At 47.0% G+C, this 17,144-nt stretch overlaps 1 protein-coding gene across 2 annotated transcripts; it reads left to right on the forward strand.

Moving 5' to 3' along the window:
- Positions 1–375: 375 nt before the first annotated feature.
- On the forward strand, positions 376–11,636 carry WDR93 (WD repeat domain 93). 2 transcript variants are annotated; one of them, XM_084531569.1, is made up of 15 exons: positions 376–762; positions 1,394–1,589; positions 2,227–2,291; positions 2,885–2,967; positions 3,874–3,997; positions 5,080–5,167; positions 5,769–5,952; positions 6,140–6,210; positions 6,649–6,735; positions 7,038–7,163; positions 7,705–7,921; positions 8,616–8,676; positions 9,436–9,592; positions 9,815–9,992; positions 11,079–11,636. In XM_084531569.1, the coding sequence occupies exons 1-15, from the start codon at positions 499–501 to the stop codon at positions 11,194–11,196; spliced, it is 2,019 nt and encodes a 672-aa protein (XP_084387695.1). In that variant the 5' UTR covers positions 376–498; the 3' UTR covers positions 11,197–11,636. The 2 variants fall into 2 exon arrangements, with proteins under 2 accessions (XP_084387695.1, XP_084387696.1); XM_084531570.1 differs by having other exon boundaries at positions 11,083–11,636.
- The last annotated feature ends 5,508 nt before the right edge of the window (positions 11,637–17,144 follow it).

Consider the following 17,144-nt stretch of genomic DNA (forward strand, 5'->3'; position numbering starts at 1 on the left):
CCCCGCTCCGGGCTCTGCTTCCCCGGCCGGGCCGCGTCGCTGCCGGCCCGTTGCCATGGCGACCGGCAACAGCGGGGCAGGTGCGGGCCGGTGTCACCGCGAAAAGCTTCCCCCCCCCCTCCTCCCAGGTTGTTGTTTTTTTTTTTTTTTTCTTTTAATGCTTTTTCATAAATCTTATCCACCTCACTCCTAAACTTTTACTTTATTTATTTATTTATTTTTAATGTAAAATGTCAGTATCTTTGTCCCCGATATTCGCAGAGCGGAATAAAAACTAAGTAACAGAGGGGATGCAACAAGTAGAAATAAACAATACAGAGCAACTTTGCTCTGCCCATACCCAAAGGAACTCCCGTCCCTCTTAACGATCATTAACCAGATTTTCTTTTTTCTTTCCCCTTTACCTCATGAAAGTAGATATTGTGCGATTCTTCGTTCTCCTGCACCTGCTGTGGTTACTGCACCGGTGCTGTGCTCTGCACTGGGAGAGGCAGCACGATGCCCGTGCATGTCCGGAAGCATTCCCTGGAGATTCCTCCGCCATCTGAAGAGGACTGGCTGAAGGATGACGAGGAAGACTTCTTCCAGCAGGATCCCGAGCGAATACGCGATGCGTTGCCTCAGCCCTTCAGGATGGTCAACAAACTGGTGATGCTGGTTTTTGAAAATGCTATGGAAATCATCAAAAGAAGGGAGACGCTCCGAGAAGCACAAAAACTGAAGGTCCGGCCCACAAAATGCTTCCCTACAGCTGAATTCCAGGTACAGAGCCCCTTACACCAGGGATAGCAGCAATTACCTTGCCAGTTTCTCTAGTGAATATCCATTCAGTTGGCTTTACATCCTTCTGTTCATCACCTTCCTCAGAATCCACCACCATCTCCCCGATTCATTTCAAAAGGGCTGCAGTTTCTCAGCTTGTCCGACAGGTTCTGCTTGCCACCCATCTATCACATCTCTCTGAAAAGAAAGAAGCAGGTATTAAAGAGCATTAAATTCACCTTCTGCTTCCTTGGCTTGCTCCACCCTTGTTGAGCCCAGAAGGTAATTAGTCAGTAGCATACAAATGAGCAAGCTCAGCTTTGTGTAATAGTGAATATGCTGTGAGAGGTGGGAGCAGGTTTTTTTTTTTTTTTTAAATAATAATAAAAAATATTTATTTTTTAATTTCTGAGAGAAATAAACTCTCTAATTCCTGACCGAGCAATCTCTGTGACAGAGATGTGACCTTCTTCCCCTGCTCTTCTGATGAAAACTCATGCAAAAGCTTCTCCCTTGTAGAATAAATCAGCCTTTGCTATTGGTGAAAGGCTAGGAGACTATTGCTAGTGTGGCTGATGTATCTTCCTTATCTGAAATGGTGGGGTGCACACATCTTTTTCTCTCTTGGTAGGTAACTGGAACAGCCAATTGCCTGTCAGTGTCTGGAAAATTCATCTTTGTTGGTCTGTCCGTGGGTCTGGCTGCCTTCAGGATGTACGACTGTAAGCAGGTCTGTGTTTGGGATGCAGTCAAGACAGAGATTTGTGTCATCCACTCCTCAGACTTGGGGGACGAGCACCACGTCCTGCTCACTGTGGATGAAATGGGTAGGTGTGACGTGGGTTTCTCTGACCTGGCTGGTGGATGGCTGGGCTCTGGAGCTGAAGAGTTGGTAGCTGCTTTATGGAAGAGTGCTAAATCAGGAGGAATGTGAGCGTGGCTGTTGTATTTCCTAGAAAGCCCCGCAAAGAGTGTTAGGTAACGGGTTGTAGGGTGAGAGAGTGGCCCTAGGGCCTTGGGATTAGGAAAGGGTGTGGGTTTGGTGTCCTTGCTGGAACAGCAGAGACAGATGCAGGACTGAGGCTGAAGTGCAGTAAGTTTTAGACCAGATGGAAAGAAGCATTGCTAGGTGTGACCTCCTGTTTGTGCTTTGTTTCAGCACCTGTAATTGCACAGCCCTGTGGTAAATAAGTTTGTTTGTTGATTCGTCTGAAAGCTGTCATTTCTGGCAGAGGTGCTTTTCAGACTGTCTTATCCATCTCTGTGTACAATCACGTGTTTGCTGGTAATGACATAAGGAAGCCAATGAAAGTTTATTGCTGGAAGCAGTGGGATATTCTTCCTTGAGCCCAGAAAAAAAAACAAAAACATAGTCCTGTCCACTCTCCTGCAGATATTGTAACAGCCCTCTCCCAAGAGCATGGCTACCATCTGTTCACTTTCCTCCTCCTACTTCTATTCCAGGGCTTGTCTCGCTCTTCTGCTTTCACAGGGAAAGCTTCCTACTCATTAAGATCTTAAATGAGGTGGTAAGTACTGATTTAATTGCATAGACACTGCGTAAGGACTAGTAAATAATCAATCATAAAGAGTACTAATTGCTCTCAGGAAATTCTGTCATGGGCAGCCACATGCTGACACCAGAGCTCATTCACTGAGCCAGGAGCATGCAGGTTGGCTGGTGATGTGACATATGCTCTCTGAGTGCCAAAGTCATCCCATGCCAACGTCCCAGAGATGTATCTGCAGCAAAAGTAGCTGCTGGAAGTCCCTGACACCATCCTATATGAACCAGAGGAATAATTCTTCATTTAGACTAGTCTCAGGGAAGTGATTTTCAGAACTAATGGCTTACATACATCTCGGAAGGACAGCCTGATGCAAGGCGCAAACTAAACATCTCTGAGGTGCTTAGACAGAGCACGCAAGAGCAGCACTAAGGGCCACCAGACCTTCCTGCCAACCCAGAGGAAACCTGAGAAACAAAACTCGAGGCACAAGATATTTCACTGGGAAAGAATATTCAGTTCTGTTCTTCCAGCACTATTGAGAACTGTGCAAGGCCGTGGAGCTCTGTGACTCAGTGATCTTGCTTTGACGCCAGCCTGCTTTTCTTTGGCAGGAAGATATTAGCAAGCGAAGTACTTGTGTGGAGGTGGTGCTGTCCTCAGGAGGTGATTATGCAGGAGTCCTGCTGCAAGGCAAGTGCAAGAACATGGTGTGTTTGATGACGGCTGTTGTGTTCTAGCACAAGGGCCATCAGCAATGCTTTTAAAATGTTCCAAGCATTCTGGGTTCCCAGGGATCCTGCTCCTAATCTTCCCAGTCCCTCTTCCAGCTTAGAGACGTGCTCCTGCCACTCCCTTTCCTCCCAAAAGGCCTGGTATGGATCAGCACTGATCCCAAAAGTTGGCTGATTGGAACTGGTCAGTGCAGTTCCCAGCTCCCATTAGGCTCAACGAAGCAGAGGCTCAGTGAAGGCTCTTCTTCTCCCCAGAATTTTTTACCTCAGTTCTTTCTCTGAATCAGCATGGCTCACTTTTATGCTGCAAGTATGTAGACCTGAAGAACTTTCTCTGCTGATGTAAGCCGGACAGCACAGAGACACTTTCTAAAAACACTACAACCAACTCTCCTTGCTATACCGTTCTGTTTCATGGCAGCTGCCTCTGCCAACTCATTTGCTGCTAGCATGTTTTCTGGACCCCTTTGGTGGAACCTGCCTGGACATGTGCTGAGAATGATTTATATATGATTGATTTAAATATATATCTCAACCATTTGTAGAGAGCCAATGTGTGAAACCACGTCTCACTTCCTGCTTTACTTCAGAGGTTTCAGGTCAAATTCTCCGACTGTGTGGCTTCATGGAATTTATTTGGTGGTTGTGGGACTTTGAGGGGCTGAACTACAGGCTGTGATGTCAGTCTTAGTCAAGTATGTGAAGCCCTAAGTGGGAGGAGAGGTGGGATACATGGAGTTCACCGGGATTTTATATTTCAAAAACTCTCCACATTTTGTTTTAATGATTTAAGATAACAGAGGCTGCTTGCTTGAAAGACCTTTACTCCTTGTTTCCAGTTGCTCAACAAAGTTTCCCAATGCAGGCAGCTCAGAAGTTTGGCTGGAGGTCTACCGATTGCCCAAGGATTCCTGGCTGAAGGAGACAGAGAAGAGCTCAGGAGCTGCAGCAGGGCTGGCTTTCAGGGAGATGAGGTCAAGCTGGACATCTGTGGTACAAAACAGTTCCACCCCTCTCCGTGCTATTTTTTTCTTATACCCTTTTGCCTACAGGTCTTTCCCCAAACCTTGCTCTTGCAGACAGTGACAGCAAGATACAGGCTGAACAAGTCTGTCAGCCCAGGGGGATGGAGCATGTGTCTCTACAGCTGCCCATCCCACATTTCACAAGGCCTTTGTGTTATTGGGACATGTTTACTCTCCCAAGACAGGCTTTCCAATGAGGTTCCTTTGGTCCCAGGGCTAGCATTCCTGCTGCTCCTCCCTGAAACCGTCAGCTCCTTTCCCAGCAGTATTGCCCCATCTGAGGAGGCCCTGTGCAAGGGTATTCCCACAGGGTTTCTCCCTTATGTTATTAGGGGAAGGTGGAGGAGCACAGTGGGAATCAGGCCTGAGATCTCCACTCAGAAATCTGGTCCTGCAAGGGCCTATGACTTGGGTTCCTGTTTTAGACTGCCTGTGAGAGGGATCTGGGGGGTTCATAGCTAAATCCACCTGAGCAAGGCAATGTCTCCACCCTGCCTCAGTTAGTTTGTTTGAACTAACCAATGCAATCACCAGTTCTTTGTCAAAAAAAGGCTGGAGCTGCATGGAGACTGTTCTACAGAGATAGTAACTGGCCTCAGTGAGTGTCCTGGGCTGTTGCAGGAAATCTTAAAAGCTGAGTCAATGCTTAACTCTCTCCTACATCACCTTCACCCTTCTAGATTTCACCTTTCCACACATAGACACCTTCTGCCCAGAACCTCCAGCTGACCCTCTGTAACACCTGCCTCATACCTCTTGCTTCTCCTTCAGCAGAGACTTTTCTGGGCATTTAAGAGCGAACTCCTCCATACTTTGTAATGGTGTTAAGGAACTAGTGATCTCCCTCGGGTTTCTGTGTTTTGGCCTGAAGAATGAGGCTAAAATGAGTATCTCAATATTGGAGGCAATGTGAGCTTTGTGTATGCTTCCTTCAGGAAGCATTCAGTTCCTATAAACTTCTGACAGGTGAAAGCTTAGCAGCATTGAACACAGCACAGCTCGAGGGAAGCCACTTTTTCTGTTTTTCTGTTTGACATTTTTCTGTTGCAGGAGTCTTTTGTGTCTGCAAACAAAGCTGAGGCAAAGCTGAGTCTCCCAGTGCTGGTGCTGAAAGTGAAGCCACCCAAACCCATTACAGGTCAGGGACTGTTTCTATGCTTAGAACATGCTGTCTTCTTCAGGTGGCAAAGGATTCATGGCCATTAAGTCTACAGAACAGTCAGAAAACTTCAGTAATGTGTTCCTTAGTCCCTTCCTGGCCTATATTTATTAGCACAAAACACTTCAGTGTGTCTGAAAGTGGTTGTCATACACCCTTGGCTTCATTGTCACCAGAGAGGGAGGAGACTGCTCCTAGATTCTGGCAACCTGACAGCACCATTACTTTTGTCAATCTGAGTCCTGGATTCAGGGACATACTGAAGCTTTACAGAGAGGATGGGGAGGGAGCAGACATTGTGCTGGGATGATGTCAGGGAGAATGCCACAGAAAGGGAAGGTGAGCTCTGAGTTGCGCTAATCCCTGCCTCCAAATACTGGAAAATGGGTTAGTGATATGGAGAATCTCAGAGAATATATTAATGTTGAAATACTTGCACCAGGAAAATGCAGTGTGGTCCTCTTCAAGACAATGCTACCCTGAAGGTGGAATGGTAAAAGTGCATCTGGGGCTCTCCCACATCTTCATGGTGCCTACTCCTCCCAGGGCTGTGCCTCTTTCCTTTATGTTTGCAATCTAGGAACTAATTTTAAAAGCCCTTTGGATGCCTTGAAGAAAGTGGATGATGGCAGCATGCTTGGCTTGGGGCACAATCACCTGATCAAGGACTCTCAGTGGGAGCAACACGAGGCAATCTTCCGCAGCATTTATCGGCAGTTTCTGGAGGCTGAGGGTGAGAGTGAGAGCAAGGATGAGGTTCCCAGGTGAGTGAGGGTCCCAGCCAGCATTTCATTCCATGAGTCCTCAACATGGGACAATTCAAGTGTAGATGGAAACCTCTTGCATAGCTCTGTTCCCCAGGGTGTCAAGGCAGGGGGCTAGAGCAACTCTAGAACCTGTTGCATCACTACCTAGGTATCAAGGCCTTTCTTTACTTGATTCCTTTTTCAGGCGTGCAACTTTTCATTTTCTCCTACCCAGCTGGATCCTACAGGGGGGGATTGACATAAAAGTACAGCCAGGTAACTCAATTGTGCAAAAACGTGTTAACATGTGAAGTTTGTCATTGCATGACATTGAGCTCCAGTTAGAACTCAGTGACTCAGGGTTGGGTTGGCTCTATAAATTCCGTCTTCAAAGGCATAAGTCTGGGTGAAAATGTCAGCCCTAGGACTTTTAAGTCAGTCACTGACATGAAGTCAAAAAACTTGGCTCCATGGTTTAAAATAACTAAATGAGGGAATGAGGGGGACACATAAGCAAGGAAAAAAAAAAAAAAAAAGACAAGGGAGTGTTTGTTGTGTTCTAGTTTGTGGGAGCAGAGTTTCTATAAGTCTTGTCAGGGAAACCATGAAAGCCTAGATAACAGCTTTCTAATTGGGGTATTGGTGTCCTGGATTGTTCCTTTCTTTGTCCCTTGATATCCTTCTCTATTTTTATTGTCCCCTTCTCCATTCTAGATGTTCCAGCTAGCATCAGTGTGTACTGGGACGGAAGCCACAATCTCTGTTTCTATTTACTTAACCGTCCACTCAAGGAGAGAGTGGGTAAGGAAGTCTTACAGAGCACTTTGGGGAGTGAGAGTATTCAGTGGCCAGTAGCTGTCCCTCAGCCAGATCTTCCGTTATTCAGGGAAATGAGGAATGGGGAGGAGAGCTACACCATATCTTGTGTGTTAGGCTGCCATTTGGATTGCAGGGCTCTGTGTTGTACAGGCTGACAGAATCTTGTCAAGAGACTGCAGAATGGTTCATGTTTTATCAGGAAACTGGAAGCTGGTACCATGAGAGAGAATGTTCTGCACTTTCTTACAGTTATCCATCTTCCATCTTCCGGTCCTTCTGTTTAGATGCTGATCTGAAACCTGATGTTGTGTGGCCATGTGCAGCTCCAATTGCATGCTCAGCTGTCAGTTCCTGGTACCTGGCACTGGCATGTGAAGATTCAGCAATAACTATTTGGGATAAACACCTAGGTGAGCTTGCCTTTTGGTACTGTGCACTGAGATCACAATGGATAGATATTTCCCTTCCTTAGGAGTGTGAGGCTCTGGCTTGGTGTGAACAGGGAGCTTCCAGTGAATTTACAAGCAAATCTGAAATTAATTTGGACTCGCTTGTTCATGGGATGCTCTGCCAGAAGTTGCCAAAGCAGCCTGACTCTGTAGCCCTGACAGAACCATTCCCATGCACAGCAATGCAGCGGCTGTGAACTGCTGCAGCGAGGACTGACTCCTCTCTTGTCTTGAAGCCAGTAGTAGTAGTCCTCTGCAGGACAGTCACTGCTTTGCCACTGCATCCTCAGGCTATCTTTGAGGCTGTTGTGGCATCATAGTCCAGGCTGTCCTCAGTGGAAGTATCATTCTGCCATGATGCATGGTTCTTCTGGCAGAAGAGTCTTCTGTCATCAAGGCTATTCTGGTAGCTTTTTTTAATTATTTTTTTTTCTTCTTAAACTGCTGCCTTTTAATTAATTTATTTATTTATTTGATTAATTTTTATTTAATGCCTCTCCAGGATATCCACTGTCTGTGACTGTCATGCCAGAGAAACGTCCCATACGTAGCATCCACTTCCTGCAGAGTGCTGCAGCTGCCAGCAGTGAGACACCTTGCCCTGGTACAGATCCTCCCTCTCCAGCCGTGGAGCTTTTAGTGCTGTGTACAGATGGGTCTTTGTATTTGTTGAGAGCATCCAGGGCGAAGAAGCCCAGCATCACGCTCCTGGCAGACAGGTGAAGTAGTCTCTGATAGATCTCACTCCAGACAAGGGAGCTGGGTTATAGTGCTCAGGTCCATCAGGGAGGTCCAGATCTCAGTGGGATAGAGGAGATAGAGAACTTTCCACTGCCTTCACCCAGATAGCTCTGCCACGTTGCTGTCAGCAGCAAAGATGGTTTTGCTAGAAGTCAGTCCCAGTCCTAAAATCCAGTGGTTGTTCCAGAATGATGACTATTCCTGGGCTCTGTGCATTAGAACACAGGGGCTTGTAGCACTGCTCTAGGGCTGATGTTCAGCTAGCTGTGTCTCTGCCAGGTACCCAGGGCCCTTCTCTCTACTGTCCTTGCCATAGTAATGTCCACTTGGAAGTCAAAATAAGCATTTCCTGACATATTTCTATCAACTTGACTTTCACTTATCCCCTTGGTTTGAGGAGAAGAGAGGCTGCTGCTGCTCTGGGAGCTGTGGTTTCCTGCCTCCATGTCAGGCAGGGAACTTGAATCTCCAATGTAGTTCTTGTGCAGCTATGCACAAGACAGGCCTTGGGGGTTCCTGCCCAGGAGGAAGCAGCTTTGTTTGTGTAGGGAAGGGACTTGGCTGGAACCTCATGCCAGCCCTTGTAGCTTATATCGCCGTTGCCATTATTACAGCCTCTCAGTACATGTGATATGGATGAAACAGTGGCATAACCCTGAATCTGTTTTACAGGCCTGAAGATCCAAATCTTGCTGTCACTGCAGTGGTGCCTGTCCTGGCATTCCCCAGTGCTGTGAGTATTGCTGCCAGGTTCTTTAAGAACTGGGTAAGAGCACAGGTCCATCTGGCCTAGCACCCCCTTTCCAGTGATGGCTGTAACTGGGTGCTTAGAAGAATAAGAACAGTGCAAGCAGATGTTGCTGTCCTCACATTCTTTCCCAGCCTCTAGCTATTTTCAGCTCAAGGACTTCCTGCACTAGTTACAGTTCTGCATGTACCTTCTAACTCTCAAATGATTTCTCTTCCTTTATCTTACTTGGTATCCCCTGGTAGCTTTCCCTTGTTCTCTAATGACCACTGAGGTGGGAGGCACTGGAGGCCTGCACATGGGAGGGTCCAGCTGCAAAAATGAGAGGGTCTGGCTGTGAAGCTTCCAGGATCAGGGTCAATACAGGAGGGCATCACAGTGGGAAGTTGTAAGCACAAGTCCAGACAGACCTTTCAAGTAGCCTCCAAGTTTTCAGGCTTGGGGAGAAAAGGACTAAAAGCCTTTCACCAGAGCCAGCCATGTAGAAGACTGCATCTACTTAATTTCTGACTTGTCCTGCTGCCCCTTCCCAATCCCAACCCAGCAATTCTGGTCCAAGTTCCCTGCACAGCCTGTTCTTGGCTTGCTGTGGTCCTATGACTACTGGGCAAGCAAAGAAAACAGCATCATAGTTGGGGATGTCAAATCCTCAGTGTCAAGTCCTGAATGACATTCCCTGCCCTTTCCAGTAAATGCTTTTCACCTCTCTTAGATCCACCTTTAAGTCTCAACTTGCTGTTTCAGGCCCTGGTTTTCTCCTGGGATGGCACGGTGTCCTTGATGAACACTGCCACATCGCAAATGGTTTGCTGCTTCAATAGTCCACCTTCTCATGCTGTAGCATCCCCCTGGCAGCCAGTGTTCACATTGGATACTGTGAATTGGTGCCTGCTTCTTCGAGGTGGGTATCAAGATGCAAAATATGACTGTGCAGTGATGTGGCAGCGAGAGGGCAAAGGACACTGCTGGGCTGTATTTCTTGGCAGACAAATGTCTGGGGAGAGCACAAATTCTCACAGCGTGACCTCATGAGTTAGTCAACAAGAATTGCTCAGACCTGACTAGATCTTGTATACTGGTACATCTCTGCTAAGAGCCCTCCACTGTTCTTGTCTCTGTCTAGGAGACGAGCAGCAGGCAGATGCATTGGCACAGAGCAGAGCCAGTCACAGCACCATCTTCCTCTTTTACTTCAACTCCTACCCACTGGAGGAGGCTTTCCCAAAGAAACCAGATTTGCCTTTCAAGTCCTTACAGAACCTGTCATTGTTTGAGAGATGTAACATGTTCTTGCGTGATAGGTAAGAGTCTCCTTCTGCCTGATAGGTAAGTGCATCGATGTTAGCTGTGGCATTGCTGAGGTCCCAGCAAGGTCTCACCTTGGAGCCTCTGGGTTCTTCTGTGTACTGTGACACAGACTTATGTCTGGATAAGGTTGATGTTCAGCTAGTTGGATCCCTGCCAGCCACCAAAAACACATGCCCCTTCCTCCTCTCCCTTCTGTCATCCATAGAATAACTTGCAACTGTATGTCAGGATGCCTGGGGCAGGCCTCTCCTTCCAAGAGGACTTGCTAGTTCTAAGTTGTTTTTGTACAGCATAGGATGTGCAAGGTTGTTGGATAATATGATCCTTGCTTAACTGTTGTCGTCTTCCCTTTGACCCCATAGACAGGCAGAACTGGGATCTCTTTGTATGTTGCTGCTCACCTCCATTCCTGGGTTAATTCGTTGCTTAAGTAGATTTATGTTGTAGGTTTCTTGGTTTGAGAATGTCCCTGGCACCCTCATGACAAGGTTGCAGCCAGAGCTTAGCTGATGTGCTGAATTCATGCTGTCACTAGATGGCAATGTGACATCTCTTATTGGATGACTTTTTCCTTGAATTCTTACCTGGAGCCAGTTCCGTGTCAGTGACATTCTGTTCATTCTTATCACTATGCTTTAGTTCTCTGATTTGAAGTGGGACAGGTGGGTACAGGTATGACCTTACACGACTTATTACCTGGTAGTCTTTTCTGATTCCTAGTCTGCAGGGTGAATCCTGTGGTGTTCTCTGATAAGTTAGGGACAGAAAAGTAAAAGTTTCATCCTATGCCACCAGTTCTGCCCCCACTTCTTAAAAAGATGGAGAGCAGACTCTTGTCTGCCTCATGCCAGAAACACTGGTGAGACATCACCTCCCATCTGGGCACTGAGAGCTCAGGCCAGAGCAGATCAGATATGACTGCAGTGAGACCTGTGTCTACAGACTGTCAGGCAGGGAGAAATACAGAGGCTCCTGCTATGAAGAGCAGCCCCAGGGACCCTTGGTGAGCCAGGCTAGGGTTGTGTGCTCATTGGGAGAATGGCAGCGACTGTTCTAACTCCCTCTTCTTCCCCTGCTAGTCAGCAGCGCCTGGTAGGACTTGAGGAGCAGTTGCCTGAGTACTGGAGTCGGCTGCAGGCACGAGCAGCTGCCATGGACAAGGAGAGTCAGAAAATAAAGGGACAGAAGAAGCCATAGTCAGCTATGCATCCTGAGGACCAGGCTCTGCGCTATCCTAATTCTACAGACCCGTGATCCAGCACTGATATTTTAACAGCATCTCTATTCAAATCTATCCTGCTGCTTTCCAGCCTGGGGCAATTTGTTATCTGAACTATCTGCTTGTCTGCCACAGCCACAAGGACCTGCTCGCGACTCTCTGCTTATCTAACCTTCAGCCTGTTCCAGCAGCGTTCAGCTCTTCCTCATGGGAGATCAACACAGCTGATGGAAGAGTCTTCAAGTAGGAAAGAACTCTTACCAAGGTGGTAGGTGAAACAACTATGTGCTTCAGCTAAGGGTTTGTGCTGGATCTCTGAGTCCTCTCAGAGACCTGGAACATCAGAGCAATACGGTATGTTACAATGTCCCTCTTTAACAAAGCCTTTCCTCCAATAAATGTCTCTCACACTTCACAAGACTGGCTTTTTACCAGACTCTGATTTTCTGTCCTTCTGTTTCTGAGGCTCACCAGCATGTGTCATCTTCTGTTCTAACCCAGATGGGCAGGCAGCAGCATCCTTGTGCTCAGCAAGGGATCTGGTCTTTTCAAACTAGGCAGCAAATCAGCCATGAAAGTGGGCATCCCCCAGAGCATACAGGGTTGCAGGGCTAAACCACAGTGACCCTGCAGAGTGCTTCAGGTCTGACCTGGGCTGCTCCTTAGTCAAGTTGTTTCTTTTGACTTGAAAGAAGGAAGATTTGAGATAATACTACTTAGGATTTGCAGTCTGGAAATGTTCACACGAGATCACTGGGTTAAATTCAAGCTAGGATTGGTGTTTGAGCCAAGTATTCATGTCACTGAGGAGCAGGACAGAAGCTGGGGAGTTCAGAGAAGTCAGTGCTACGCTGAGCCAAAGACAGGCCAGGAGCATAGCCAAGCACACAGGTCAAAGGCCATAGAGAGCTGAAGCATCCCTTCAGCAGCACAGGACAAGGAAGTTCTAGGGGCAATGCAGGCATCCAAGCATATGTTTCTTGATCCAGAAGTTCTGCATTAAGTAAGTAGCTTGCCTTTTATAAGCAAAAACCTGTGCAGGCTCCCTGATCAGTCTTTCACGGTCAGTGTTTTCAGTCCTGTGGCAGTATCTAGATGTTAGTTTCAGAGTTTGATTTCTCTGTCAGGGGCTAACTGCATTTTTGCACTGGGTGTCTTTGCTCAGGGCAGTCACGGGTCTTCTGGAACTTGAGGGCATTTAAGAGACGTCACTTAAAATGTGCTTTCTTAAGCATCAACAAAATATCTCTGCCTGGCTCCTGGCACTGTGTAGAAGCTGTGCTGTTACAGCTGCCACCTCAGGAGGGGTTGTGTTAGTGCATGTAGTAAAGGTTTATATAAAATCATGAGAAAGCCTTGGTCTTTTTACAAGCAATCATGCTTCCAGGGTTACTGTCTAATCTACAAAGAATCTTACAAAGCTGCCAGCAACCATTCCTGTGTGCAAGGATGGGCTGTATTTTTTCCAGGTCTCCATCTAATGATTCCCCCAAAGGTCCAGCAAAGCATCAATACAAAGAGCCAGGGATTCAGCACAGATTGAGCAATGTAGGCACTCCCATGCCAAAGTCCCACTTCAGTTTTTCATAGCAAATTGTCTTATTTTGAATTGAGTTTTGATGAGAGGTCTCAGCTCTTCTTCTGGAAATAAAAGCAACCAGTCTGTTGAGGTAGGAAGCAGGAGAAGCACTCCATTTGTTTCACAAGTTTCAGATGCCTGGTTTTGCTCTGGAGAAGTGCAAGTTATATGAATTGAAACTTTCCAATTTTCTACCTTTGTGAAGGGTTTTGAGGGCCACAGTAAAGTCCTTTGTGCTGTCATTTTCCGTCTGCCACAGACTACAGCTCCACAGCTCATCTGATTGTTATGGATATTGATACTGGGTTGTGTGAGCACTTGCCATCTGCTTCAGCGCAAAGTCAAGCTGGTTAGCTCAAACTACCTTCAATGCCTATTTAAACTGAGCCACCTGGTTTAGCAATAAAGTGATCAAGGAACAATCCTTGATCTTTTCCTCTGTTCTTGCTGTGGTGGCAGTAACAGCTAAATTATTTGGTTTCTATGGTAGTTTAAGAAACAATGGACCTTCTGCCATATCTGGGCACAGGGGATTACTCTGGGCAGGAAATCCTAGTTCTGCATTGCTTCCCGTTCCGCAGAGAGCCAACACAACTACTGCGTGTCTGCTTGAGCAGCACTAGATCTAATTCTTACTATTTGTGAAAACGTAAACGGTTTGGGGATCTGTGCCCTCTAATCATACCCCTCCTGCTGCCTGCTCAGAAGTGGAACAGGGCTTGCCTAGCATCCGTAGAAGAGGCAGGACATGATCTGCTAAACAGTTAGATGTACTGTGCACCCACCAGTTTGTGTGTATTCATTTCAAGATGTGCTTGTTTGTTTGCAGTTTGAATTTACCCTAAAACCCTAATCATGTGCTTGGCCAAGATAACCAGGAGTTGGCAGGCTCCACAGAGAAAGGAAAACAACAAGCAGCTGCGGGAGGCTGATGAAGAGTCTTTGTTTTTCCTCATGACTTCAGCAGGGGACCATTTGTTTGCTGCTTCTTGAAGGGATACAAAAAAAAATTGGTATGATCAGTGTGTTGACATGCATGTTGGTGATGGAGCTGTGTGCTGAGCTCCACAGCATGTTCTGGAGAGGATCAGAGGCTCCTGATTGCTTATTCCAAAGATGATGCCCTTGCCAGCTTTTTTTTCATTCCTAGTCACTCTGTGAGCCTTAGACAGCTGTAGATCTGAGCCAATTTAAGCTGTTTTGATGCTGGAAATTATAGAAAGGTCTTTATGATAGAGATACAAAGGTGAAAATCAAAAGATGAAACTGCTAGAGTTTTGGCTGGGCCAAGTCCTCACTCAGTGACAAGTTCGGTGAACTCTGAGTTGCTTCCTGAGTATAACAGGAGCAAGCGGGCTCTGCATTTTAAAAGGAAAAAAATATTTAGATTGAGAAAGACTGTGTGCAGGAGGAAGAGGAGCCCAGATCCACAGAGAGGCGCTCGAGCAGCATCGTTCCTGCTGAGCCAGGTTGCTGCCCAGCCATGCAGAGATGGTTTCTGTGGGAGAAGAGGCTGTTCTTTAATCTCTCTAAATTATCTGCTGTTCTCTGCAAGAAGCCAAATGTCATCTTATTTCTTCACATGCTTGCTTGTGCTGTGGAAGCAGAGGAAATCAGAGGCTGATCTGATAACATTCTGCTGCTCCTGAGAGCCAGCAAAGGTTCGGGCTGTTTGGGTGAGCCATGTCTGTGGGGCTGTAAGGAGTGTGGTCCTACAACAGGAGTACTGTGTGTTCCGGGAGCTGCGTTCCTTGCGCCTGTGTTGCCAGCCTTGATTCAACAACTCCTGTATCCCCTACTGCCTCACCACATACAACTTGAAGCCATCCCAAGGAGGAATCTGCAGCAATCTCTGTGTGCTATGTGGGGCAGGTAATGTCACTGCAAGGCACTGAGGGACGGTGCCAGCCCCAGCAAGTGCTGGTTTTCTGTTTACTCTGGAAGCAGGGGCATAAGCAGGTGTAGGGGCAGCCTACAGGGGAACCAGGCACTGCATCCCATTCCTAATTGCTCAGTGCCCAAACCAGTGTCACCTCATTCCCTGCAATGCCAGTTCCTTGTACCAGGCCACAGTTTCTCTTCGAGTCCAGGCTATAGCTGGGGATGTGCTGCTGAGCCAAGCTACAGGGATTATGCTAATAATCTCTAATGCTTTGTGTCAAGCATCTCAGTCTAGTTTAATTTTGGGTTTCTGCCCAAATTAATTTTGGGTTTCAACCTCTTCCCGGGTTGTCCAGGTTTCTGTCCCAGCTGGTGATTATCTGGTGTTTCTGGTGGTGCTCTAGGACCTGGTACAGAATTTCATGTGCACTCATGGGCCATGGGCAGCCTGGCTCTGCTATCTTTTATACATGCTTTACCAAGAGCATGGCCAGTGACTAGGATGAGAAATCAGCTGCGTTCCTGAAGCCAAAACACAGGAGGAAGTTGGCTGAGCCTGGCTGAGGGCATTAGAAGGAAGAGATTTGCATGATTACTAGGGTGATGCTGGGTTCTGGCAGTAACCCCGTGGATTTACGGGCACTTCACATGGACGAAGACAGACAAGGCCTTGCTGTCAAGAGCTTCCCTCTATGTAGGCCAACAGAGCAGCAGAGCAGCAGCAGAGGATTTGTCATCACAGGAGCCCGGCCTTCACGTGGCACACCTCTGTGCAGCGACTGCTGCCTCGGCCCCAGGAAAGGCCATGGCCATGCTCTGAGAGGAGCGAAGGCGAGTGACTCATGTCACTGCTGGTGCTGCAGGAGGGCATGTACAACATCTGCGTGGCAAACTGGCCTGGGCTGCCATGTCTGAAGCGCTTCTCCTGCCCCCAGCTCCTCAGACTGAACAGCCGTGGGCTTAGGAGCTTGGTGCCAGCCCAGTGGAGCAAAGGGCAATTCTTCTTCATACATGGGGCTGGGTTGTTGTCATTCAAGGGTCAGGGGAGAGGGGAATAAGTGTGTGATGTGAGGAGGTGTGCACAGGAAATGGAGCTCTGTATGGGGAGAAAAACAAGTCCCGTGCTGAGCTATGAGGAAGAAACACTAATTAGGAAAGGAGGAGGAACCTGCCAAGCTGCAATCCTGACCAAACAATCAAATAAGAGTACAATATAGCTTCGTAATGCAGAGTAAACACGGTGTAGAGGATGCTTCCGAATTAATTCCAGTTTGAAACAGTGATCATTTAAAAACATCCGGCACCCTAATTTTAAACTGCATGTCACAGACTTCATCACAGCCTGTGGTAAATCGTCCCAATTGTTGATCTACCTGTGTTGTTCAAAACTGCACCCGGTTTTTCATCTGAGTAGGTCAAGTTCCAGCCTCCAGTCCTTGGACCTTGCTGGATCTTTGTCTGGCAGCTGAAGAGCCCACCAGCAATAGGTGTGCCTCATGTTTGGGGACTTACAAGCCACGTGCAAAGCTGGAGTGGGGATGCTAAATGCTTCTCACTGTCAGTTCCGTGGCAGTCTCCTGGCAGATCCTGCAGCCGTGATGGCCAATGTGACAAGGCTAAACATCTGCCACGTTGCACCTTCCTGCCATTTCAGCAGCCCTTAACCTACACAGTGCTACTTTGCAGTGAGGAGGCTGTGGATGCTATGGTTTTGCCATCTCTCTCTCTCTTTTTTCCCCCTCTTCTTGTGTTATTTCTGTGGAATTTTATATTTTAGCAGTTCATATTCCTAAAAATATTTCTGCTCAAAGCCTCGCTAGAAGGTACCTTTCACTGGTATATGTTTGTGAAGGCTGGATTTTGTTGATCAGGTTTGTGGACAAGCATACTTCCTGCAGATTAAATCAGAGCTGGTGCTGCTGAGTGGAGTAACAAGAGGTAAAGCAGGTATAAGTGATAAAAGGAGGAAGCCCAGAGTTATTTTGCTTTGCTGTGATCACTTTAATCAGCAGTTTTCAGGAACAAGTTGTATTTTTCTTCAGTGCACATTACCAGTGTTGTAAATCAACATTCCTCTGGGATCAGAAGGGCTGAGGTTATTTTCTTGTGGGAACCAGAGTGAAGAGATAGACTTGCACGTTTCCTTTATAAAATTAATCGGAATCAAAAGCCTTCCTCTGTAAATTCTCCACCTCTTGAGGGAAAGCCTCAAATCCAGATCTGGATTTTACACCTGCATCCCTCTCTGACTACACTGATCCTAATCTTCCAGATCTGGGAAGAAAATACAGAGCCTATCTCTGTCATTTAGGCTACCTGTTTTGCATGTGCACTTCCATTTAAGACTGTCTTAACAGTTTCTCTTACTGAGTACATTAGGATAGTCTCATTATAACATATTTATTTTGCTGAAACACATGCGTCTTGTTGCCTCATTTCAGAGCTTCCTGAGGAAAAGCGCTAATG

The sequence above is a fragment of the Aythya ferina genome (genome assembly GCF_964211825.1).
Source record: "Aythya ferina genome assembly, chromosome: 11".
Taxonomy (NCBI): domain Eukaryota; kingdom Metazoa; phylum Chordata; class Aves; order Anseriformes; family Anatidae; genus Aythya; species Aythya ferina.